Below are 27,513 nucleotides of genomic sequence, written 5' to 3' on the forward strand. Positions count from 1 at the left end.
AGAATTTTAAAATGGAACTTTATTCTTTCTCTTTCTTTTCCTTCTCTCTTTTTCCTTCATTCTTTCTTCCTTACTCCTTTCCCACCTCCTTCTCTCTCTTATGATAAAGACTTTAGAACATCATTATTCCCAACCATCAAATTTACCTCCAGCTGCCTTGATTTTTAATCAATTTACCTTGATTAAAAGGGTTTTTTTAATAGAAGAATCTATAGATAATGTTTAAATGCTCTCTCTCTTAATTATGAAAATATAGCTTCTATCAAAGTTTGTCGCTTTTATAGCCATGATGTCATGTTTTAGTTTATACACCCATCATGGTAAATGCATGCTATCTGTGACCGATACTTATTCATGCTATATCCTCTCCCTCTTTTATAATTGTGTTCTGGAAATAGTTCATTTAAGCTCTTTGATATGCTTTTCTTATAGGAGATATCTTTATGTAAAGTAATATTACTCTGTCATTTCAGTGTTTGACTTTAAGTTTACCATCAGTCAAGAATTTAAATGAATGAAGTATGCTTATATGAGCTTTTCTGAATATGGATGTCTTTAGAAGACACAATTCAGAATGCTAATTCTCTGCCTGTGTATTAGAAGCTTTGAAAGAATGAATATACACTGAAATGCATAGAACTTCAGACTCAGAGGGAATAAATTATTTTTCTAGAGGCTTTGTTCATGTGATACCATTTTAACGGAAAAAAATTTATTCAACTAACCTTTTGTTTTGTCTGTACCATGCTAAGAGTTTGAAGTTTTCACCTGATGCTTGTATTGCTTCACTTACATGGAAAATAATCTTGTTTTGAAATTTTATTACTATACTTTAAAACTGTCCTCTAAGCTTTAGTGCTGAATTCTTACCCTTTCATTAAATATTAACTATTTTCACAAGACTTCCCTTCTTTCAGTCAGATCACTTTTATCCTAAGATTTAATACTGCAAGAACCAGACCATAAAGCCAATATAACTGTCCTTAAGATTAGTCTTGGAAGGGCACCTGGGTGGTTCCGTCGGTTAAGCATCCAACTCTTGGTTTTGGCTCAGGTCATGATGTCATGGTTTTGTGGGTTCGAGCCCCACATTGGACTCTGCGCTGACAGCAGTTTCCGCCTAATGTGTCAATTCCTGTGACCACAGGATAGCAATGCAACCAATTTTGAGTTTTGTGAATTTTAAGTTTATGTGAAGGAGAAAATTTAAGTGTTATTTATAGTAATGTAGCAAAGAAGGGATATCTCCTTTCTCAAGTCTTGGAAGGTTATATTGCTGTGCTTTCTGAATTAAAAAAAAAAATAAGATTGCCTTCATTTAAAAATTCTTAGGGTTTTTTTTTTCCAGGAAAATTCTAGAGACAGATTGGCATTACTTAAGAAAACTGAAATCCATCAATTATGGGTTTTAGTGGTCATTTACTAAGGTACATATATGTGGTCATTATATACTTCCTCTCTGTCTACCTGTTATGTAGAGAAGATTAAGGCATATCAAGTATAGAAGTCGAAGTTTGTAAAACAAATATAAGATGTAATGGTGAATTGTACATTTCAAAATGTTTATGCCAATTTGACTTTTTAATAGTGATTATCTTAAAATTTTCAGATAAAAAAATTCCGTTAATTCTTTGAATTTTTATCAAATATTTTCCTATGGTCTGATATTTAGAAGTAAAAATACTATTCGATATAGTGATTAAAATAAATATAGACACATTTGCTTAAAAACCTTTGATACTCTCTTTTGTGGTAGTCAAATATTTTTGCAGTTGGTATAGTCACAAAACACAAATTGGAAAATTTTTGAGAAAATTACTTCACATTTAAAAGCAACACTACATTGTGATTTTATAACATTATCATAATAGCAGTAACCATCGCACTTAAGTATTGTTTATTCTAGAAAACTAAAATAGCCCCTGTATTTAAAACAGAACAATGAAAAACAAAGCAGCACCTGTTTAATAAGTTAATTTTCAACCAGATTATTATTTAAATCCATAACTGAAAGAAAAGAACGTCATGTAACTTTTTCTTCAACAGAATTTTTGTTTTTCTTTTAATGTTTACTTGTTTGAGAGAGGCAGACAGAGTGTGAGTTGGGGAGGAGCAGAGAGAGAGGGAGACACAGACTCCAAAGCAAGGTCCAGGCTCTGAGCTGTCAGCACAGAGCCCGACATGGGGCTCGAACTCACAAACTGTGAGATCATGACCTGAGCCGAAGTTGGATGCTTAACCTACTGAGCCACCCAGGTGCCCCTCTTCAACAGAGTTCTTGAAAATAACTCATTATTACTTTTCGATCAGTTTGCTTTCTTTGAGTAAAAAGAATTTCAGTGATTCAGTTTCAATCTTTACAGGCATAATAAATTAGAATATGGTGGATCCTTGATTATATAGACTAGTTGTAGACTGGTGTATTTGGTAAATTTTTTATTTTTGTTACAACCATATAACCATAACTTGGTTATAACCAAGTTGTCAATTTTTAAAGAATTATTAATAAAGGTAAAAATCAGTGGATGACTTCTTGAGCCTAACTTTCTTTAAGGAGCCAAAAGACCTTAAGTATCTTTTAAAATCTTGAATGAATGTATGAATGTCATCATGTTGTATTTTTTTAAAAACATTTTAGGTTTATTTATTTATTTTGAGAGAGAGAAAGTATGAACAAGAGAGGGGCAGAGAGAGAGGGGGAGAGAGAAAATCCCAAGCAGGCTCCACATTGTCAGCATGGAGCCCAGTGCAGGGCTTGAACTCATGAATGATGAGGTCATGACCTGAGCTGAAATTGGGAGTCAGACCCTTAACCAACTGAGCCATCCAGTTGCCCCTAGAGTATTTTTTCTTAAAGTTTATTATTTATTTTGATAGAGTGAGTGCATGTGTGTGGGGTAGGGCTGAGGGGAGGGGAAGGTGAGAGAGAGAGAGAGAGACAGAGAGAGAGAGAGAGAGAGAGAGAGAGAGCGCGCTCCATGCTGTCAGTGCAGAACCTGACCATGAGATTGTGACCTGAGCCGAAATCAAGAGTGGGACACTTAACTGACTGAGCCATCCAGGTGCCCCTAGAGTATTTCATTTTAGCTACAGAAAGGTGTTTTTTTAATGTTCCTTTAAAAAATGTGCTTTGATATCTGTTTGCTAGTTGTTTATTTCTCATAGTTTGAAGTACATGAAATCCCCTTATTTGTATATTTTAAGTTTGTGAAGTCTTTAATAGTGGAAATGTATTATAAAACTGAGAGATTAAGGTAATGATATGAAAACATGTCTAGGATATTAAAGAGATTTTATAGAAATCTGGCGGTTAACTTGGAATATACATTTTCAAACATTTTCCTTAATAATTTCAAAAGTAGAACAAAATGTATGGAACAAAATATGAATCTTAACATTAAAATAGTTATCCATGGGTCAAATATGCTTTTGAAATGTTTATTCTATACAGGTTTTTGTTTTGTTTTGTTTTTTGTTTTTTGTTTTTTGTTTTTGTTTTTTCTAGTTTGAATTACTTGCCAACAGTTTAAAGAGATTTCAAATAAAATTCTAGATTTCTAGCTTTCTTGAAAAAGTTGAAGCAGAGTAAAGGTGTTTCAGTTGTTCACAGATCCCATCCTCTTGTACAGTTTGTTTTGTATTTTGTCTATTTGTCTCATTGTCCAAGAGCCAAATATAGTGCAGGAGTAAAGAATGTGAGCTCTGGAGCTAGACAAGATAGGTTCAAATTCTGGCTTCAACACTTACTACTTGTGTAACTGTAGACAAATTGGTTAATCTCTCTGTACTTCTGTTTTCTCTTTGGTAAAATGGTGATGAATGTATGTCAGTAGGATAGTTGGGAAGATGGAATGATGAGTATACATGAAGCATTTAGAGTGGTCTGTGACTTAATAGTCATTGCTCAATAGATGTTAACTTTGATTAATAATGGTTTTTGCCTGATACCATCAGGCATTTGAGTTTGGTGGCTCTTCTCCATAGTAGAGGACTTTAATCTGATTATTCATTTGATCAGCAAAATTCATCAGATTCTGTTTTATAGTATATGTAACTGATCATTTACTTTTTCCTGTCCTCTACTGCATTATATTCCTCAGAATTCCTTCTGTATTGTATGTGCTAAATATATGTTGATTGGTTTGCATACATAAGAAGCAAATATTGACAGTTGTCTAGATTTATGGATTTAGGATTTGATTTATGGCTTTAGAAATTCTTACTGTATGTTGACAACAAAAGTTTTCCGCCTTGTCTAGTGTTGGTTTTGCCTACCCCTTTGCTCTTGTTTTAGCCACAATCTAAGGTGGAGAGGATTTTTTACCATCTGATTATGAATGTGGGTGGGTGAGAGTTGGAGGGTTCTGGTAAAACTCAGAAAATGTACTAAGTATTTTACAGAGTGAGAGCTTTAGGGAGAAACTAAGCAGGATAGAGGAGCATTTTATGTTGGGAAGAAAAGGATTTGTATATTCATGGGCTTTTCTGGAAACTTTCCTCCATAATTGTCGCCCTATCCTGTAAAATTATGTACTCATTTTGGTTGGTCTTGCTTTTCCATCAGTTTTCATTTATTCTTCCTATCATGTCTCCCCTCTCTTGAAACTTAAAATTTCATGTGTTAACATTATTTTGGATGAAAATTAGAGCCCAGTTTATATTTTTGGAAGATTATGACTTGAGAAGGTTATCTGTAGCTCATAGACATAGAAAATTTACAAGTAGTGTAGCTTAAACATGTAAAAATAATTAAAAATATCTTTGTTTAAATTGGCATTGTCTATAGAAATCAGAATCAAGGAGAAAAACCTTCAAAACAATTTTAAAAATGTGGTTATTTATATAACTTTGCCTTTTTAAACATAGTAATACCAGGGGTAAAAGTCATAAAGTAGATATAGATATATTTGGGTGCATAGCAATGAAAAAGTTACTTATGTCACAGAAACACCATGTTATTTGAAGACAGACACACTCAGAAAAATATCTATATCACATGACAAAGGTTTAATATTCTTCATATTTAAAGCATGCTTATAAATTATGAAGACGATGATAATAATAAACTCCATCCACAAAAGATAATAAGTAAATGTCAGAGAAAACATATGAATCTTCAGTAATCTCACTAGTTATCAAGCAAATGCAATATAAAAATTGACTATCACACTCGTCCGTAAAATGAATTACCCATTCCCTCTGTTAATGAGGGTCCAGGGGAATGAATTGTTCTGTATACAAATCTTTCTGGAGCATAATTTGCTAAAATATATCATAGAATATTATTTTTTTATATGCATGTGTTGGTCCACCAAAGACACTTTTAAGAATTTATCTTAAGGCAATAATCATAGATGTGACACAGAGATATTACTAAAGATATTCATTGGGAAACTGTTTATAGTGTTGAACAACTGAAAGCATTCTGTTTACTAATAAGGAATTGGTTATATAAACTGTTATAGCTATTTAATGGAATACTAGGGATCCATTTGAAGTTATAATATGGTCTTTTTTTATGGGGTAGAAAATACCCACAATAATTTATATAATCAGTATATTTAACATGGTAGATCACATTAAAATAAATTTGTTTTAAATGCCCAGAACAAAGTCAGAAAGGATATGTGTAATAAACTGAAATGTTAACAGGGGTGTTTTTAGTTAATACAATTATGAATGATCTTATTTTGCTAAATTTTCTGTATTTTGAAAGTTTCTATTGTAAATGTGTATTATTTCGGCAGTGAAACAAAAGGATGTTATAAATGGTACGGTGATTTAACTTACAGTTTGACTTTTTGTGCAGAAGTTTATTGAAAATAAGTGTGATTGAACATTGAGGTAATGGTTACCAAGGAAGTTCAGATTTGGGGAGAAATTACTGAAATGGAAATTTTGTGCCAGTTTTCACTTCTTTGCATATTTCTGCCAATGTGTTGTAACAGACCCTGAAGCCTGTGGAAAACTTGTTAATGTCTGTAATGCTCATTTAATCATTTCAATGTTGTATTTATTCCCAGTCATAGCAAAAAGAAAAAGTATAATTTTCCTTTTTTTTTTTTTTTTTTTTTAATCTCCCAGGTAGTCACTTTCAGTGACATTGTTCGGTTCTCACAATGTATCATTCCTTATCTGAAACTAGACATCCTCTGCAGCCAGAAGAACAGGAAGTGGGCTTTGACCCCTTGTCAAGTTACTCAAACAAGTCTGGAGGTGAGTTTTGTATGCAGATACATTCTATGGTTACTGGGAAATGTAGCAGAGAGCCTCCAGTTAGTTCTGCCTACCTTATGTGTGTAATTCTTTAGATGAAGCTGAGCAGGGCAACATGAAGCACACTTCCCTGGATAGGTGGAGAGCACTCTGACAGTAATGAACACCACAAAACATCAACTTTCAATTATAGACAGAAGCATTAGCCAAATGTTTAATGCACCGTCATTCTTTAAAAAAAAAAAAATCATGATCTTAAATAATTACTTCAGCATAAGGATGTTGAAATCAAAATGGCCTTTGTCAAACATCTTTTAAAGACGTCTAGCTTTTGGTGTTGATTTTGCAGGGATTTTTTTTTTTTTTTTGTCTTTTGAAGCAAGTTGACCTTATTCCAGGATAAAGATTTGTCTGATTCTTTTTTTTCACCACTAATTAAAATTTGTGTCCTACTTTTAAAGATCTATGCATTGAAATTGTTAAAAAGAGACTGTTAAAAGTAAACTGTATTCAGGGTCTACCCTATCAAAATTTATCAAATATGTATGTTTCAGAATTCAGTGTTGTTTTCTCAATATTAGTAATAATATAGTATCTTAAAAGGAAGCAGTTTATGCAGATTCCTAAAGCCTTATCCTTGTTTTTGGTTGATTCATTGACTCAAGTAGCTACTTAAAATTTTTCAGTCATGACGTACATATATCAGGATTATGAGATTGATTTTAAAAAATCATAACTGGTCAAAGTGATTCACATGTGTTTTGTATACTTCAGGTACAGGTTTTTTTTTTCTGTATTGGCATAAAGGTCTGCTATTGTGTTTTTGGAACTTAAAACCAATGATTGATGTTTTAAAGTGGTTATTTCTTTAGTGATTAAGCCTTGACTTTATGGAGTGCATTTATGTTTTTTGTGCATTTTTGCTGCCTTCTGTGTCATACAAATTCCATTGTTATTTTCGATGAAAATGATATAATTTGCCTTACAACTTATTTTTGTGATTTTACTTTTTATTTTCATATGTGCATTTATGAAAAGGTCACAAAAAGACTGTTGTTCAAAGTTTTGATCATATGAAAAAAATGTTATTGTCTCATTTTCATTTCAGCATCTTAAACATTTCAGTGGTAAGAATACTACATCTCCTAGTGATGTTTGTTTTTTAAACATAATACCTATAAGAAACACTAAAAATTAAGTCAAATTATTTCACAACCACTTCAAATTATTTCACAAGTCAGTATTTTAAAAGAAAAAATATTTTTGTGATAAGTATATAAAATAATTTCACCAAAATTTTCTGATTTATGTGCTTATTTTAGAGCAGCGTGTGTGTGTGTGTGTGTGTGTGTGTGTGTGTGTGTGTGTGTGTGCGCGCGCGCGCGCGTGCACGCGCCTATTTTTCCTGGCCTACTTCATTAAACACTGAGGTTCTATTTTTTTTTAACTGGTTAAAAAACATTTTAAATTAATTTTATCCTTTATTGTTTGCAGGAATGAGTAGTTACCTTTACTGAAAAGGCTTTTCGTTTATATCCTAGCCTAACATTTCTATGACATACAAAGTTATTAGGACTGAATTGATGTTTAAAAGTGCCATTAATTCATTTACCCCAAATGTTCATTAACAATGTAAATGTATGCTGATGTTCTATGAGACAAGGAAGTGACTAATGACTCTTCCAACTAACAACACTTAAAATGAATAGAAACTTTAGATAGCTAATCTTGAAGTAATCAAGACCCTCATTCAGCTTGGCATCTCTGTATGCTCTAAAACAGCTGTCAACTGTTAAAAATATATACAAAACACACATACGCACACGCACATGCAGAAAGAATGATATGTAAATATCTAGTTCTTGAAAGCCATAAAGGTTACTAACCGTAGTGGGTTTTGTGCATTGTATATGTAAATATTTTATATGAAGCATCTATTTCATCTTCTCAGATTTCCTTTTAGCAGAAAAACATGTGTTGCATTTTAATAGGGTTGTCATATTTATTTGAAGAATCATCACCTTTCTGGTATGTTTGTTTATTTTAATACATGTATTTCATGGGGTTCTCCACATATTTGAAGCCGGTTACACATTTTTCCCACCAGGGAATTTATGGCAAATGGAGGACTCATTTTGTAAGTAGTCAGGCACTGGACTTAATCAGTGATTTCCCTGTGTGCAAGGCGTGGGATTTTGGTCTTGTTTTTAATTCCTGTTACAGATTCCATAAGTAAACAAAAGAGTCTTTAATTTCTCAAAACTGAAATTTTAACATTTATAAAGAAACAGTATATTATTGAGTTAAATGATCCTGAGTATTCTGGAAAGGATAAATAATAATAGCCACATAATTGGAATAATAAAGAGAAAACGGTTTCTCATTGGTTTATTTTCATGGATGGTGGAGGAAGGTGGGTGAGATCAGAAAAAAGACCTGTTTGGATATATACATGCAGAATTTTCCATGGGAATCAAACTTTTAACTGCTTGAATTTCTTTTTCAAATAGAGAATAGCATAGAAATTATGACATTTTTCTCTGTGCCCTATTTGGTCATATACATAGTTTACTACTTTAAATTTCAAGATCTTTGATCAAAGGGCATTAATTAGTAATTGGCAAGCTACCTGTAATTCAGTTGAAACTATTAAAAAAACCCAAAATGTTTGTTCAACTATTCATGATTATTCATTGTAGGAAAAGAACATTTTCCTCTATTAAGTCTCTTTTGAGAATAGCACTTTGTTACATATTGCCAGAGTTTTTAGCTTCAATTTTATATGCCTTCTTACTTACAGCTTTTATAGTATTCAGATAATTACTTAATGTAATGCTTTTTATATAATATCTGTTTCAAAGCTTTCTTTCTATTTTCACGGATAAAATATTTAGTAACCTAACTAAAAAAAAAAATCCAAGACATTCAGAATATCCTGCCTACTCCATTTTTGACTCTTGTAATTTTGTTTTTGTCCTCAGTCTTCTTTTCTTTCTGTTATAATATCATAGAATTGTAGAACTACAAGGGAGTGCCTGGCTTTATTGCTAAATGAGTTGGTATTAATTAAAATAGTTCACTGAAGTTGATATAATAAAATGATGCAGCCCTATTGTGATCTTTAATATTGTTTTCCATATAGAAGTGGATTTAGATTTGAGTAAAAGATGAATTTGTTTTGGGAAGATACCTGACAAAAGTATAGGATGCTGTCTAAGTTATCTTATTTTAAACCCTGCCTTTGTTCTAATTATAATTAGCAGGAGTCATTTTAGGGAGGGAAGAAAATCTTCCTTCCCTGGCTTACAGCTTTTAAGTGGTAAAAGCTGTATTTCCATTTATTTCCATTGCACTAAAAATAAAATCCAAACTCTTGACCATGATGTTCATGGCTGTCCTGCCTGTCTGGGCATGATCAGATGTGCTAAGCCAGTTCTAAACTCTGGGCCTTCCCACATGCCATTGTTCTCTGACATTATTCTTTAATCCTTCACAGCACTCATCCTTAAATGTAACCCTACATTTATTTGTTTCATTGTTTATTGTTTGTCTCCTTGTCTAAGTGTAAGCTGTATGAGGGCAGGAACTATTGTATACCTATTGGCCCGTGGACACTACTGAATTAACTAACAGATGAATGAATTGTGTTTTACCAGTCTAAATTCCTTCACTTACTTTGATTCCTTCAATAATTATTCCATGTATCTTTTTTTCCATCTACTTTTCTCCTTTGTGTCTTAAGTTGTAATGTATGAAGTCTGTTTTATCCCCTGATTATTTTAGTACTTTAATTTTGTTTCCTTTAGGGCTTAAAAAGTCAGTATAATCTCCTCTCTTCCTTTGGTCTCATTGACCTCTCCTTCTTTGAAATCCTTCTTAAAATTCACTTCTTCCATTTTTTGTTTCATTATGACCCAAATCAAAATTTCCATAAGGAACAAATGGAGAGAGCTTTCTGGCAAATAAAGGTCAACTGTGATATCCTTATGAACCCACAGGAAACATTATTTAGCAAGGGAAAACTAAGGAAATAAATGATTATTTGTTCAAGATATTTGTGGCCATAACATGGCAGCATAGGCCAAAGTATACTTACATTTAATATATATGCTTCATATATGTAGCAATTCTAGAAAATTCTAGAAGACACTGTTCTTAATTTTTGGTTTATACAACTTACCAATACAAATATTGTTAACTTTGCATATGAAACATTGTGGAATCAACACCTATTGTGGTATAGGCTTTTCTTAAGTTTGCATCACTTCTAATGTTTGTTGTCATTCAATAAATATTTATTGAATATGTTTCAAATGATGGAGATAATTTATACATTGGAAAAGATAAACATAACTTCGAGTGTTAGTTGTAATGGTTAATAGCCAGGGTTGGGGGACCAGGAAGAGAAAAGTAAGTGGCCAGTTAAAATGGAGAATGTAAGTACTTTCCAAAAGTAACTAATAGTATGCTGAGGTGACATAAATTTGTGGTAGTTGTGGGTCAAGGAAGGTGTGATATCTAAGACACGATCTGGAGCTGTTTGGGTGGCTTACTGGGTTAAACATCCCCCTTCTGCTCAGGTCATGATCTCATAGTTGGTTAGTTCAAGCCCCGCATCAGGTGAGCATGAGCCCCCCATCGGGTAAGCGCTGGCCCAGCTTCTGGTGAGCTTGAGCCCTGCTTTGGGTGAGCCCTATTTCTCTCTCCTTCTCTCTCTCTCTCTCTCTCTCTCTCTCTCTCTCTCTCTGTTTGCCCCTTGCTCACTTGCATACTCTCTCTCAAAAAAAAAAAAAAAAGGAAGAAGAAGAAGGAAAAATAAAAAAATACACAACCTGAAAGATGAGTGGCTGTTAGCCAGTTAGCCAGTGAGTAAAGAGTATGTGCTACGTGATTGCCTTTTCTACCTTTTTCAGTGTGGTTGGAGGCTAACATTCAAAGGAGGAATGGCCACAAATGAGACTGATGACCAGGGCCAGGAAGCCACTTGATCCTAAGAACAGTAAGCAGTCTAGTGAAGGAATCTTATTGCCAGAATTACATTTTAACAAGATTATTATGGCTACAATGAAGAAGTCATTGCAGTGTTCTAGGTAAGAAGTCATAGTGGCCTATATTGGGAAAGTATAGAACTGGAAATGGAGAGAAGTGGAATCGTTTGAGAGATATTTAGTAGGTAGAATTGACAGCACTTGATATTTGGATATAAGGAAGTGATAAGGGTGAGAAGCTTGAAGTGACATTCAGCTTTGTGAGTTGACCAGTTCTGTGATAATGCCTGTATTGAGATAAGGATCTCTACAAGGAGGAACTTTATGTGATGCAGGTAGAATGGGGGTTGGCAAAGAAGATTGTAAGTTTAGTTTCATGTGTGAGTTAGAAGCGCCTTATGACATTCAGATGAAGACATCCTGAAGATTTTGATGTATGGGTCTAAAACTTAGTGTACAGGTTTGGGCTGGAGATAAAGATTTTCAGCTTAAGTGTGGTAGCAAAATACAGTGTGAATGATTGTGATCACCCAATAACAGCACCTAGTGTGAGAAGAGGACCTGGAAGCAGTCTTAAGGAAAGCCAGTTTAAAGACCTTGTAGCAGAGGAGGGTATTGTAAAGGAGACTAAGAAAGAGTGGCTAGAGAAGTAGTAGGAAAACTAGGAGAGTGTGGAGTCAAAGAAGCCAAGATGTTAAGCAGAAAATAAACAAAACCGCCCAAGGTTAGCTAAAGGTTTAAGCAAATAGAAGTATGCACAGGATAGAGTCATTGTAACAATGACAGGCGGAGTGCTCTGTAATCTCAAGAATCCACAGTCTTGAGTACTCTATATTCATAACTGTAATTTATATTACAAATAAACTAATCATGCTCTGTACTAAACAGGTATGAGGAATAGAGGGAAAAGTAATGGTAGTACTTGAAAAATTTTAAATCAGTGGAAGAAATGTCTGAGGGTCTTGGAAATGTGCAGTCTAGAGCCAAGATGGAGGGATTTGTAGACAGAGAGGGGTCATTATTTTCATCGTAATAATAGGAGGGAAGGGGAAAAGAAGATAAATTTAAATACAGTGGGTTCATTAGTTCAATAACAGAGTTCAGGGCAATATCAATGATGTTTTAATCTCTTTGATAAGTTACGGTGAAGTGATTTGCTGAAAGTCAGTGATAAGATGAAGTATTTGAAGATTTGTGGAGAGTGACAAAGGTTAGGATGATTTGATAAAGAATATATAACCTTGGGGACCAAGTTGAGATAAGACATCATAATTTATAGACATACAAGCTTATAAATTTGCATGGTTATGTCCAATATAACTCAGCACCTAGGATTTGGTTACAAAGAAAAGCAGTCCTGGGACAAAAGGTATAGGAGGTACACACAAGCAAGGAAGTAGATGCTGGAAGAATTTATTGATGGTTTGAGAATATAAGAAAGTTTACTATCATGGAAGGAGATTCTAAGAGGGCAGAGTAGAAAGTTTTGGAAGCGATGGAGGAGTCCAGGGAGATGAAGTATAGAGTAGTGTGGTGATGGGAGTTATGAAGGGGATATGGGAATAGTACATGAGTATTTGTTAATTTGATGGAACATTGTTAAGTGGTAACGAGCAAACTAGCTCCATACCTTCACTAATTCTCTGTAACAATCTGGATCTGCACTAATTTAGATAGGTTTTGGTTTGAAGTCTTTTTAAATTTAATCTTAAAGGCTTAATTTTTTTAAGAGCAGTTATAGATGCACAGCAAAATTAAGAGGAAGGAGATATTTCCCATCCACCCCCCAACAGAGTGGTACATTTATTACAACTGGTAACCTACATGGCACATCATAGTTACCCAAAGTCCATAGTGTACATTAAGATTGATTCTTGGTAGTGTATATTTTATGAGTTTAGACAAATGTATAAAGCATGCATCCATTGTTACAGTATCATACAGAGTATTTTCAAAAAATCCTCTGTGCTCAGTCTATTCATTCTTCCCTCAACCCCTGGCAAACACTCATTTTTTTTTTAATTTTTATTTATTTGAGAGAGAGTGAGTGAGTGGGGGAGGGGCAGAGACAGAGAGGGAGACACAGAATCCAAAGTGGGCTCCAGGCTCTGAACTGTCAGCACAGAAGTCACGAACTGTGAGATCATGACCTGAGCTGAAGTCGGATGTTTAACCAACTGAGCCACCTAGGTGCCCCAATGATCTTTTTTTTTTTTTAATATATGAAATTTATTGTCAAATTGGTTTCCATACAACACCCAGTGCTCATCCCAAAAGGTGCCCTCCTCAATACCCATCCCCCACCCTCCCCTCCCTCCCACCCCCCATCAACCCTCAGTTTGTTCTCAGTTTTTAACAGTCTCTTATGCTTTGGCTCTCTCCCACTCTAACCGCTTTTTTTTTTTCCTTCCCCTCCCCCATGGGTTTCTGTTAAGTTTCTCAGGATCCACATAAGAGTGAAACCATATGGTATCTGTCTTTCTCTGTATGGCTTATTTCACTTAGCATCACATTCTCCAGTTCCATCCACGTTGCTACAAAAGGCCATATTTCATTCTTTCTCATTGCCACATAGTATTCCATTGTGTATATAAACCACAATTTCTTTATCCATTCATCAGTTGATTGACATTTAGGCTCTTTCCATAATTTGGCTATTGTCGAGAGTGCTGCTATAAACATTGGGGTACAAGTGCCCCTATGCATCAGTACTCCTGTATCCCTTGGGTAAATTCCTAGCAGTGCTATTGCTGGGTCAGAGGGTAGGTCTATTTTTAATTTTCTGAGGAACCTCCACACTGCTTTCCAGGGCGGCTGCACCAATTTGCATTCCCACCAACAGTGCAAGAGGGTTCCCGTTTCTCCACATCCTCGCCAGCATCTATAGTCTCCTGATTTGTTCATTTTGGCCACTCTGACTGGCGTGAGGTGATATCTGAGTGTGGTTTTGATTTGTATTTCCCTGATAAGGAGCGACGTTGAACATCTTTTTATGTGCCTGTTGGCCATCCGGATGTCTTCTTTAGAGAAGTGTCTATTCATGTTTTCTGCCCATTTCTTCACTGGGTTATTTGTTTTTTGGGTGTGGAGTTTGGTGAGCTCTTTATAGATTTTGGATACTAGCCCTTTGTCCGATATGTCATTTGCAAATATCTTTTCCCATTCCGTTGGTTGCCTTTTAGTTTTGTTGGTTGTTTCCTTTGCTGTGCAGAAACTTTTTAGCTTCATAAGGTCCCAGTAATTCACTTTTGCTTTTAATTCCCTTGCCTTTGGGGATGTGTCGAGTAAGAGATTGCTACGGCTGAGGTCAGAGAGGTCTTTTCCTGCTTTCTCCTCTAGGGTTTTGATGGTTTCCTGTCTCACATTCAGATCCTTTATCCATTTTGAGTTTATTTTTGTGAATGGTGTGAGAAAGTGGTCTAGTTTCAACCTTCTGCATGTTGCTGTCCAGTTCTCCCAGCACCATTTGTTAAAGAGACTGTCTTTTTTTCCATTGGATGTTCTTTCCTGCTTTGTCAAAGATGAGTTGGCCATACATTTGTGGGTCTAGTTCTGGGGTTTCTATTCTATTCCATTGTTCTATGTGTTTATTTTTGTGCCAATACCATGCTGTCTTGATGATTACAGCTTTGTAGTAGAGACTAAAGTCTGGGATTGTGATGCCTCCTGCTTTGGTCTTCTTCTTCAAAATTACTTTGGCTATTCGGGGCCTTTTGTGGTTCCATATGAATTTTAGGATTGCTTGTTCTAGTTTCGAGAAGAATGCTGGTGCAATTTTGATTGGGATTGCATTGAATGTGTAGATAGCTTTGGGTAGTATTGACATTTTGACAATATTTATTCTTCCAATCCATGAGCAGGGAATGTCTTTCCATTTCTTTATATCTTCTTCAATTACCTTCATAAGCTTTCTATAGTTTTCAGCATACAGATCTTTTACATCTTTGGTTAGATTTATTCCTAGGTATTTTATGCTTCTTGGTGCAATTGTGAATGGGATCAGTTTCTTTGTCTTTCTGTTGCTTCATTGTTAGTGTATAAGAATGCAACTAATTTCTGTACATTGATTTTGTATCCTGCAACTTTGCTGAATTCATGTATCAGTTCTAGCAGACTTCTGGTGGAGTCTATCGGATTTTCCATGTATAATATCATGTCATCTGCAAAAAGCGAAAGCTTGACTTCATCTTTGCCAATTTTGATGCCTTTGATTTCCTTTTGTTGTCTGATTGCTGATGCTAGAACTTCCAGCACTATGTTAAACAACAGCGGTGAGAGTGGGCATTCCTGTCGTGTTCCTGATCTCAGGGAAAAAGCTCTCAGTTTTTCCCCCGTTGAGGATGATGTTAGCTGTGGGCTTTTCATAAATGGCTTTTATGATCTTTAAGTATGTTCCTTCTATCCTGACTTTCTCGAGGGTTTTTATTAAGAAAGGGTGCTGGATTTTGTCAAAGGCCTTTTCTGCATCGATTAACAGGATCATATGGTTCTTCTCTTTTTTTTTGTTAATGTGATGTATCACGTTGATTGATTTGCGAATGTTGAACCAGCCCTGCATCCCAGGAATGAATCCCACTTGATCCTGGTGAATAGTTCTTTTTATATACCGTTGAATTCGATTTGCTAGTATCTTATTGAGAATTTTTGCATCCATATTCATCAGGGATATTGGCCTGTAGTTCTCTTTTTTTACTGGGTCTCTGTCTGGTTTAGGAATCAAAGTAATACTGGCTTCATAGAATGAGTCTGGAAGTTTTCCTTCCCTTTCTATTTCTTGGAATAGCTTGAGAAGGATAGGTATTATCTCTGCTTGAAACGTGTGGTAGAACTGCCCTGGGAAGCCATCTGGTCCTGGACTCTTATTTGTTGGGAGATTTTTGATAACCGATTCAATTTCTTCGCTGGTTATGGGTCTGTTCAAGCTTTCTATTTCCTCCTGATTGAGTTTTGGAAGAGTGTGGGTGTTTAGGAATTTGTCTGTTTCTTCCAGGTTGTCCAATTTGTTGGCATATAATTTTTCATAGTATTCCCTGATAATTGTTTGTATGTCTGAGGGATTGGTTGTAATAATTCCATTTTCATTTATGATTTTTATCTATTTGGGTCATCTCCCTTTTTTTTTTTTTTGAGAAGCCTGGCTAGAGGTTTGTCAATTTTGTTTATTTTTTCAAAAAACCAACTCTTGGTTTCGTTGGTCTGCTCTACAGTTTTTTTAGATTCTATATTGTTTATTTCTGCTCTGATCTTTATTATTTCTCTTCTTCTGCTGGGTTTAGGCTGCCTTTGCTGTTCTGCTTCTAGTTCCTTTAGGTGTGCTGTTAGATTTTGTATTTGGGATTTTTCTTGTTTCTTGAGATAGGCCTGGATTGCAATGTATTTTCCTCTCAGGACTGCCTTCGCTGCGTCCCAAAGCGTTTGGATTGCTGTATTTTCATTTTCGTTTGTTTCCATATATTTTTTAATTTCTTCTCTAACTGCCTGGTTGACCCACTCATTCGTTAGTAGGGTGTTCTTTAACCTCCATGCTTTTGGAGGTTTTCCAGACTTTTTCCTGTGGTTGATTTCAAGCTTCATAGCATTGTGGTCTGAAAGTATGCATGGTATAATTTCAATTCTTGTAAACTTATGAAGGGCTGTTTTGTGACCCAGTATATGATCTATCTTGGAGAATGTTCCATGTGCACTCGAGAAGAAAGTATATTCTGTTGCTTTGGGATGCAGAGTTCTAAATATATCTGTCAAGTCCATCTGATCCAATGTCTCATTCAGGGCCCTTGTTTCTTTATTGACCGTGTGTCTAGATGATCTGTCCATTTCTGTAAGTGGGGTGTTAAAGTCCCCTGCAATTACCACATTCTTATCAATAAGGTTGCTTATGTTTATGAGTAATTGTTTTATATATTTGGGGGCTCCCGTATTCGGCGCATAGACATTTATAATTGTTAGCTCTTCCTGATGGATAGACCCTGTAACTATTATATAATGTCCTTCTTCATCTCTTGTTACAGCCTTTAATTTAAAGTCTAGTTTGTCTGATATAAGTATGGCTACTCCAGCTTTCTTTTGGCTTCCAGTCGCATGATAAATAGTTCTCCATCCCCTCACTCTCAATCTAAAGGTGTCCTCAGGTCTAAAATGAGTCTCTTGTAGACAGCAAATAGATGGGTCTTGTTTTTTTATCCATTCTGATACCCTATGTCTTTTGGTTGGCGCTTTTAATCCATTTACATTCAGTGTTATTATAGAAAGATACGGGTTTAGAGTCATTGTGATGTCTGTATGTTTTATGCTTGTAGTGATGCCTCTGGGACTTTGTCTCACAGGGTCCCCCTTAGGATCTCTTGTAGGGCTGGTTTAGTGGTGACATATTCCTTCAGTTTTTGTTTGTTTGGGAAGACCTTTATCTCTCCTTCTATTCTAAATGACAGACTTGCTGGATAAAGGATTCTCGGCTGCGTATTTTTTCTGTCTAGCACCCTGAAAATCTCGTGCCAATTCTTTCTGGCCTCCCAAGTTTCAAAAGAGAGATCAGTCACGAGTCTTATCGGTCTCCCTTTATATGTGAGGGCACGTTTACCCCTTGCTGCTTTCAGAATTTTCTCTTTATCCTTGTATTTTGCCAGTTTCACTATGATATGTCGTGCAGAAGATCGATTCAAGTTACGTCTGAAGGGAGTTCTCTGTGCCTCTTGGATTTCAATGCCTTTTTCCTTCCCCAGTTCAGGGAAGTTCTCAGCTATAATTTCTTCAAGTACCCTTCAGCACCTTTCCCTCTCTCTTCCTCCTCTGGGATACCAATTATGCGTATATTATTTCTTTTTAGTGTATCACTTAGTTCTCTAATTTTCCCCTCATACTCCTGGATTTTTTTTATCTCTCTTTCTCTCAGCTTCCTCTTTTTCCATAACTTTATCTTCTAGTTCACCTATTCTCTCCTCTGCCTCTTCAATCCGAGCTGTCATCGTTTCCATTTTGTTTTGCATTTCGTTTAAAGCGCTTTTCAGCTCCTCGTGACTGTTCCTTAGTCCCTTGATCTCTGTAGCAAGAGATTCTCTGCTGTCCTCTATACTGTTTTCAAGCACAGTGATTAATTTTATGACTATTATTCTACGTTTATTTATTTTTTTGGGACAGAGAGAGACAGAGCATGAACGGGGGAGGGGCAGAGAGAGAGGGAGACACAGAATCGGAAACAGGCTCCAGGCTCCGAGCCATCAGCCCAGAGCCTGACGCGGGGCTTGAACTCACGGACCGCGAGATCGTGACCTGGCTGAAGTCGGACGCTTAACCGACTGCGCCACCCAGGCGCCCCTATGACTATTATTCTAAATTCACTTTCTGTTATATTATTTAAATCCTTTTTGATCAGCTCATTAGCTGTTGTTATTTCCTGGAGATTCTTCTGAGGGGAATTCTTCCGCTTGGTTATTTTGGATAGTCCCTGGAGTGGTGAGGACCTGCAGGGCACTTCCCCTGTGCTGTGGTGTATAACTGGAGTTGGTGGGCGGGGCCGCAGTCAGACCTGATGTCTGCCCCCAGCCCACCGCTGGGGCCACAGTCAGACTGGTGTGTGCCTTCTCTTCCCCTCTCCTAGGGGCGGGATTCACTGTGGGGTGGTGTGGCTCGTCTGGGCTACTTGCACCCTGCCAGGCTTGTGATGCTGGGGATCTGGCGTATTAGCTGGGGTGGGTAGGCAAGGTGCACGGGGGCAGGAGGGGCAGGCTTAGATCGCTTCTCCTTAGGTGATCCACTTCAGGAGGGGCCCCGTGGCAGCGGGAGGGAGTCAGATCCGCTGCCGGAGGTTTGGCTCCGCAGAAGCGCAGAGTTGGGTGTTTGCGCGGAGTGAGCAAGTTCCCTGGCAGGAACTGGTTCCCTTTGGGATTTTGGCTGGGGGATGGGCGGGGGAGATGGCGCTGGTGAGCGCCTTTGTTCCCCACCAAACAGAGCTCTGTCCTCTGGCGGCTCAGCAGCTCTCCCTCCCTTTGTCCTCCAGCCTTCCCGCTTTCCGAGCAGGGCTGTTAACTTATGTCCTCCCAGACGCTACGTCGCGCTTGCTGTCGGAACACAGTCCGTCAGGCCCCTCCGCTTTCGCCAGCCAGACTCAGGGGCTCTGCTTGGCCTGCGAGCCGCCCCTCCGCCCCGGCTCCTTCCCGCCAGTCCGTGGAAGGTGCACCGCCTCTCCGCCCTTCCTACCCTCTTCCGTGGGCCTCTCGTCTGCACTTGGCTCCGGAGACTACGTTCTGCTAATCCTCTGGCGGTTTTCTGGGTTATTTAGGCAGGTGTAGGTGGAATCTAAGTGATCAGCAGGACGCGCGGTGAGCCCATTGTCCTCCTACGCCGCCATCTTCCCTCCCCGCCCCACTGATCTTTTTACTTTTACAAAGTTTTGCAAGAAGTATCTTTTTAATAAAAAATTCTTCATGGAGCCCAAGTGTCCATCGATAGATAAATGGATAAAGAAAACACAAATACACACAAACACATAAACTGAATATTATTCAGCCATAAAAAAGAATGGAATCTTGCCATTTGCAACAACTTGGATAGAGAGTATAATGCTAAGCAAAATAAGTCAGAGAAAGACAGATAGCATATGATCTCACCCATATGTGGAATTTAAGACATAAATCAAGTAAGCAAAAGAAAAAAAAAAGACAAACCAAGAAATAGACTCTTAAGTGTGGAGAAGAAACTGATGGTTACTACAGGGGAGGTGGGTGGGGAGAGGGTGACATAGGTGATAGGAATTAAAGAGTACACTTATAATGAAAAGTAATCAAATACAAAAAATAAAGCAACGTCTTTTAAAAAAATTCTTTGTAGTTATCAAGGTAAAAGGCAGGTTAGTGAGATGAAAACTGTAAGACTATAAAGCCATCAAGAAAAATGGGAGCATTGTTGAAGGTAAAGATTGTTAAATAGGGTGACTTGGAAGTTCTTCAGTAACAACAACAAAGATAAATAAAATGATGGTTTAAAACCTGTCTTCTTGAGGCGCCTGCGTGGCTCAGTTGGTTAGGCGTCTGACTTCGGCTCAGGTCATGATCTCACAGTTCAGGGGTTTGAGCCCCATGTCCAGGCTCTGCCTGGCAGCACGGAGTCTGCCTGTGATTCTCTCTCTTCACTCCTCCTCAGCTCATGCACATGCACGTGCTCTCTCTCTCTGTCAAAAATAAACATTTAAAAAAATATTTTTAAAATGTCTCCTTAAGAACAGATTTTGTTAAATGCTCTGACAATAGGTAGAAATGAAATTAGAGAGTGATGAATATGCCATGCCCAGTTTCTCTACATCAGGCTGTCCCAAGGGAAGTTGAAAGTGCAACATTTCAGCTTGAAAGGATGTGAGTTAGAGATCTGAGAGTCATCCTTCAGAGGTAATCAGCTCAAAGTATGTGAGACAGATATTAATCCAAAGAAAGGAAAAGAGCTGAAGATTGCTATATAGAAATTCTCCATGATTAGAAATTGGGTAAATAGAATAGTATTAAAAAATATTGGAGGAATAGTTAAAGTAGGGGAAAGTTAGAGGAGTGCCAAAATTATAGAAACTACAGATATATGAGAGCTTCCAGAAGGTCCAAAGAGGTCAATGCTTCAAGGATTGCATAGGTTAAAGAGTACAAAAAGAGAAAGGATTTGGTGATTGGAAGAGTATTGATGATCTGTAATTAGTGGTTAAGCCATTTTCAAGATACCATTAACTCATTTGAGTGGATGGAAGTGAACTAAAAATCTGATTCAGAATTAACATAAAAAGATAGCAGTTAAATGTCTGTGGCAAAATAGTTGAATAGTGAGGAAGGGCCGATTTACTTTTTAATATGAGATTTGGGTGGTTATACGTGAATATTATGTATTCATGCTCTCATGGTGAATTGAGATTTAGCAAGTTAGACATTTTAACGTTAACAATGGCACTCACTTCTTGTAAAATGTAGATCCTTGAAATAAAAGACTTGTCTTCAGAACTTAATTCTGATCCTTTTTTTTTCCCATTGAGTTGTCCATTCCTTATTAATTGCATCTGGTTTTTAGTTTTATTTCAAATTTTCTTTTGGCATGGCAGTTCCCTTTATTTACCTGAAGAGAGAGTCTCTTTTAGAGTTGGGGTTTTGTGAAGAGTCATTGAGTCACCTTGTGGCTATACCTGACTGTTACTCATTTCCCAGGGTCTTAGGATCAAAGGAGACCTCACTCTTGTCCCTGGGGGAGACACAAACTATAGCCCTGCAAGAGCTCTTGGCACTACCCCCTTGGGCACAAGTTGGTCTGCAAAGGAATGTTTCTTCTACCATGCTTCGTCAGCCTTTACCCCATTGGATCTCCACAAATGGGAGGTCATGTGCTGGTGGCTTTGGTTGCCTGGGTCTAGGAATAACTAGAGCAGATATAAGTGATTCAGAGCAGCAGTACTATCTTCAAACCTTAAAAAAAAATAGTCAAAAAACCCCACTTAGGTGAAATGATAGTGGATTTCTTATCAAAGAATTATGTTACTTGCTTTTACTAATTAGTGGGGCCAGAAAAGAGCCAGAGGAGAGCCAGAGTTTTGGCTGTTTAAATAATGACAAATCCAGCTCTGAGCTCACAGGACTTAGAAAAGTATTTCGGACTTATCACCTGGCATCTCCTACAACAGCTCCTTCTTTTTCATTTACATATTAAAACAGATCCTCCTCCCCCTTTGCGTAGTAGTGAAATGAATAATTAGTCCCTTACAAGTACAATTCTCCAGGTCCCTCATGCTGCGTCTAACTCCTTTCGTAGCATTAACCAATTTTAAAAACTGTATCTATCTAAACTACTGTTTTTAAAGATCACAGGCTTTCTTACTTTGATTTTACTCAATTAGAGGTAAGAGTGGAATATCCAGGGAAGTTGAAATTGGAAGAAAACATTTAAATCTTACTCTGGGAGAATAATCCAGGACCTCTTCAATACCTCTTCTGTATTTCTCCTGCTCTTCCTCTAGCGGAAATACCCCAAGACCTATTATTCCCAAGTTCAAATCCTCTCCTTTGCTGTGCTATGTAATACAACAGCCAGGTGTATTTTTCGAAAGAGCTTTTATATTTTGGTAAAATTCTCTTTTCACCTAATAGTAGTTAAAGAAAAAAACATTTAAATACCATTATACTTGGATATTCGTAAGTTTTTTTGTAGACTTAAGCACGTTGTGTGTTTCACTTAAAACACTCAATTTTTACAATTATTAAAGATCCAGTGATCTTGTTAAATAGTGAGGATGGAGAATAGTCAATATACTGCACAGAGTTTTAATCTGTATTGCACTGGTAGATGTTGATACCTACTTCATATTTTAACAGTTTGGAAATTATGTAATTTGTAATAAGAAGAGGTAGCTAGTTGGTTATTACTGTGATTTTCCTTCATATTTGTAAATGTAGATTTTTCTGTGGTTGTTCTCTAACATTATCCTTAAAAGATCTCTTTACAAAAGCTTTGAAAACATACTTTACCCTATTTATATATTGTTAATTTGATCTGAAGTATTTTTTTAATGTTTCTTTCTTTTTAATTTTTTAAATGTTTATTTTTGAGAGAGAGAGAGAGAGAGAGAGAGAGAGAGAGAGTGAGAGTGTGTGTGGCGGAGGGGAAGGGCAGACAGAGAGACAGGGAGACACAGAATCTGAAGCAGGCTCCAGGCTCTGAGCTGCCAGCACAGAGCCCGATGCGGGGCTCAAACTCACGAACTGTGAGATCATGACCTGAGCTGAAGTCAGAAGCCTAACCTACTGGGCCACCCAGGTGTCCTTGATCTCAAGTATTTTTTATTCTTAACTTGTATTTTGCGAGTATTAAAAATAAGTTAGTTTGGGGGCACCTGGGTGGCTCAGTTGGTTAAGCGGCCGACTTCGGCTCAGGTCATGATCTCGCGGTCTGTGGGTTCGAGCCCCGCATAGGGCTCTGTGCTGACAGCTCAGAGCCTGGAGCCTGTTTCCGATTCTGTGTCTCCCTCTCTCTCTGACCTTCCCCCTTTCATGCTCTGTCTCTCTTTGTCTCAAAAATAAATAAATGTTTAAAAAAAAAAATAAGTTAGTTTGCTGTCACTATACTTTCGCTGTAAGGAGGCCTTGCTTATTAATTTAATAGGTGTTCTGAAATATGAAATCATTTGCATGTAATACTTGTACTTTACTCTGGAGTTTGACCATTTACTGCTCCTTTAATTTCCTGAGAAGGAATCCCATGTGTGGGATATAGGAAAGCACACGATCAGAAATATTATGTTAGCTTCAAACTCTTTTGTTTTCACATTTTAGGAAAATCTCAGTGTTTCAAATATAAGAAATTAAGAAGCTAGTAAGTCATAAAAATTGTAATATCTCAAGTTATTTATTTTTATTTTTTTTATATTTATTGTCACGTTAGCTAACATACAGTGTATACAGTGTGCTCTTGGCTTCAGGAGAAGATTTCCATGATTCATCACTTACATACAACACCCAGTGCTCATTCCAACAAGTGGCCTTCTCAATGCCCATCACCCATTTTCCCTGCCCCCACCCCCCATCAACCCTCAGTCTGTTCTCTGTATTTAAGCATCTCTTAAAGTTTGTCTCCCTCTCTGTAACTATTTTTTTTCCTTCCCTTCCCCCATGGTCTTCTGTTAAGTTTCTATAGTTCCGCATATGAGTGAAAACATGATATTTGTCTTTCTCTGACTGATTTATTTCACTTAGCATAATACTCTCCAGTTCCATCCATGTTGTTGCAAATGGCAAGATTTCATTCTCTTTCATTGCCAGGTAGTATTTCATTGTGTGTGTGTGTGTGTGTGTGTGCGTGTGTATGTGTGTGTATGTATATGTGTGTGTGTGTATATATATATATATTATATATATATATATACATACTGTATATATATATATATAATATATATATACACACACACACATATACATATATACATATATATGTATGTGTATATATGTATGTGTATATATGTATACATATACGTACATACACATACACCACATCTTTATCCATTTATTAGTCAATGGACATTTGGGCTCTTCCCATCATTTGGCTATTGTTGATAGTGCTGCTATAAACATTGGGGTACATGTGACCCTAGGAATTAGCACTCCTGTATGGTTCAAGTTATTTACTTTTATTATGTCTCCAGTATTAAACATATAATTTATTTGAGTCTTTGGAAATGATTTTCTACCATTTCGTAATTATTGTATTCCTATACATTATAGTGATTGTTTTATCTTTTCAGAATGTACAAATATGTTGTTTTAGTCAGAAAAACCACCTTCTAGCCTTAATTTATCAACAAACAGTGAGAATGAACTTTTACTTAATCAGGTCACATACATGGCAATGTGTGAACCAAATACATTTATGTTATGGGAATATGTGTGCTTAAATACTAATAATTCTCCTGCTTTCCCTTTTCTCCTCCTTTCATCTTCCAAATGTGGAGAGACTTAAATACAATTGACTTCCTAGCATTTTCATTGAGTGACAATTTTAATAGAATATGACTGATTTTGACCAAGCTTAGAACAGTGCTATCAGTTTGAATCTTTAATTAGTCTTGTGAATAGATCTGTTATTATGAAACTTAAGGTTTTTTCTTTCTTTCTTTCTTTCTTTCTTTCTTTCTTTCTTTCTTTCTTTCTTTCTTTCTCTTTTCTTTTCTTTCTCCTCCTCCTCCTTCTCCTTCTCCTCCTTCTCCTTCTTCAAGTAAATTCTATGCCCAATTTGGGGCTTGAACTCATGACCCTGGGATCAAGAGTCATATGCTTTACTGACTGAGCCAGCCAGGAGCCCCTGAACTTAATAGGTTTTCAGTCAGACGTGTTGACATGACATGTTGACATTTTCGTGATACTCGATTAATGAATAGAGATTTATAGTGGCGTATAGATTTTATCACACGCAGTAAGGGCTGTAGGCCACAGGACTTCTCATTCATTCATTAAAAAATAGTTATTGATCATCTAGTATTGGGAGATAAACTGTTAAACAAGTAGACTAAGTGCTTTCTCTCAGTAGAAATCACATTTTACCATGTGAATGGTAAAAAAGTACGGAAATAAAAAATACATATATAAGAAGGTGATAAATACTAGGCAAAACATTAAAATAGGATAATCTTATGAGGAATGACTGGGTGCCTACTTCATATTGTCACAGATTTCTCTAAGAAGATGATATATCAGCTAGGTGTAAATGACAGATGAGAAGGAGCCAGGCATGCAAAATTGGTGAGAGAGAGAGAGAGAGAGAGAGAGAGAGATTGAGAGCGAGAAATATCAGTTCTGAAAAGGGGAAGAGTTCATACAGAGGAAGTCCCTAACCCAGTGTAGGAATAGGCCTGTCATATTCGAGGAATTGAAAAAGATCACTGTGGCTGGGCCATCATGGGTGGCATGGCAGTGGCACAGGATGGACCTAATAGGCAGAGGCCAGATTGAGGATTTTATAAACCAAGCTGAGGAGTGTAGATTTTATTCTAAAGACTAGGAGTTATTTAACAGTCTGTATTGTTATCTCTGTTGAACAATTAAATTTGTTCTCAAGAAATGAGGACCATAACTATTTTTTTTTTTTAACATTTATTTATTTTTGAGAGAGAGAAAGAAAGAATGAGAGCAAGGGAGGGGCAGAGAGAGCGGGAAACGCAGAATCTGAAGCAAGCTCCAGGCTCTGCGTTGTCAGCACAGAGCCCAATGCGGGGCTCAAATTCACGGACTGTGAAATCATGACCTGAGTTGGATGCTTAAATGACTGAGCCACCCAGGTGCCCGGGGCCATAACTATTTTTAAAATATGTATTCTTATGACTTGATACCAGGCATTTAGTAAGTAATGACTGATTTACACAGTTGTATGATTTTTAAAATATATTTTCACGTTGCAGTTCTCTGTACCAATCTTTATTGATTTCCTCATTCTCAACATTTTAACTATTTATAATGGTGAAGTAATTTCTGCTTAATCTGAGATAAAAGAATGCCTTAAAATTAGCCATTTATCTAAAACTCAGTTGCTTGTACATGTTCTCTTTAAGGCCCTGCTATGGGTATTAAAATACTAATATTAAATGCAGTCTAGTATGACCTTTTCTATATGACCTATTGTGTGTGTGTGAGAGAGAGGGAGAGAGAGACAGAAAAAGAGAGAAAGAGAGAGAGGGAGGGACAGAGACAGAGACTTTGGGGGTGGGGGCACATAATCATTATTTTCTCTTTGCTGATGTAATGGAAAATTTGCTCCTCTAGGACATATTAGAACAATGTATTTAATGCTCTTCAATTTAATTTGCTAGTATCACGATTAATACAATTAAGGTCACTTGAAATGAAACTATTAACAAATTGAGTAATTTACTTTAACAATGTCAATGTGTTCTCACAATTAGATTTGCTTTAATTAGTGTACAAGCTATTATTTAATAGCATACTTCACATAGAAAAATGTAATAATGTATTCTCGGTTTCTTGTAACAGAAAGAAAGAAACTTTTAATGGACTGAGTGATTTTGTGGAAGAGCTGCTAGATATAAAGTGATGGAAGAGAAAGTATAAAGCTAGAATGCAAAGCTTAAAAGAATGTAAATAAAAAATATCTTTTTTTGGCTCTTACCAATACATGTCCTATGTATCATTGTTTAAATAGTTTTGGAAACTTTTAATGGTAGTTTGGAAGGGAACACAAATCCTGGAAAATTTTAAGTGTTAGTTTTATCTGGTTTTTGCTTATAACATTTTTGAGTATCATAGGTCACTTCTAATTAATCACTGTAATAATGGAGAGGAATAGAATGATGTGGAATATAAAAATGGTAGGAAGCAAAAAAGTTTTTATTTTCAAATCTGCTTTTAAAAACATTTTAGGGGCACCTGGGTGGCCTGGTTGGTTAAATGTCCAACTTTGGCTCAGGTCATGATCTCTTGGTTTGTGGGTTCGAGCCCCACGTCAGGCTCAGATCCTGGAGCCTGCTTTGGATTCTGTATCTCCCTCTCTATCTGCCCCTCCCCCACTCAGGCTCTGCCTCTCTCTGTCTCTCAAAAATAAATACTGTTTTAAAAAATTAAAAAAGAATTTCATATGAATATTTTTTACCTCAGAATTCACTTTAATAGCCAATATAATAAAAAGCTCTTCTTCTCCTCAGCCTACTCTGTGTTGAGGTCAGAAGATCCAGGGATGAATAAATGGTTATATTTCTGTTTCTATATATGCAGAGTAAGGGGAAGCAGATGAATTGTCAACCAAGTCATAATTAGCAAGGTCTCCTGTTCTCTGTAAACATGACAGCAAGATT

At 36.6% G+C, this 27,513-nt stretch overlaps 1 protein-coding gene across 5 annotated transcripts in view; it reads left to right on the forward strand.

Annotated features, from left to right (window-relative positions):
- The window catches only part of TBC1D5 (TBC1 domain family member 5), a 583,027-nt gene that overhangs the window by 221,734 nt on the left and 333,780 nt on the right, over window positions 1-27,513 (forward strand). For all 5 annotated transcript variants that reach the window (XM_047875577.1, XM_047875576.1, XM_047875579.1 and 2 more), the window contains one exon: window positions 6,085-6,216. In XM_047875577.1, coding sequence (XP_047731533.1) covers window positions 6,120-6,216 — 97 coding nt within the window. In that variant the 5' untranslated portion in view covers window positions 6,085-6,119. The remainder of the gene's footprint in view (window positions 1-6,084; window positions 6,217-27,513) is intronic.

Source organism: Prionailurus viverrinus, chromosome C2, assembly GCF_022837055.1.
Source record: "Prionailurus viverrinus isolate Anna chromosome C2, UM_Priviv_1.0, whole genome shotgun sequence".
Taxonomy (NCBI): domain Eukaryota; kingdom Metazoa; phylum Chordata; class Mammalia; order Carnivora; family Felidae; genus Prionailurus; species Prionailurus viverrinus.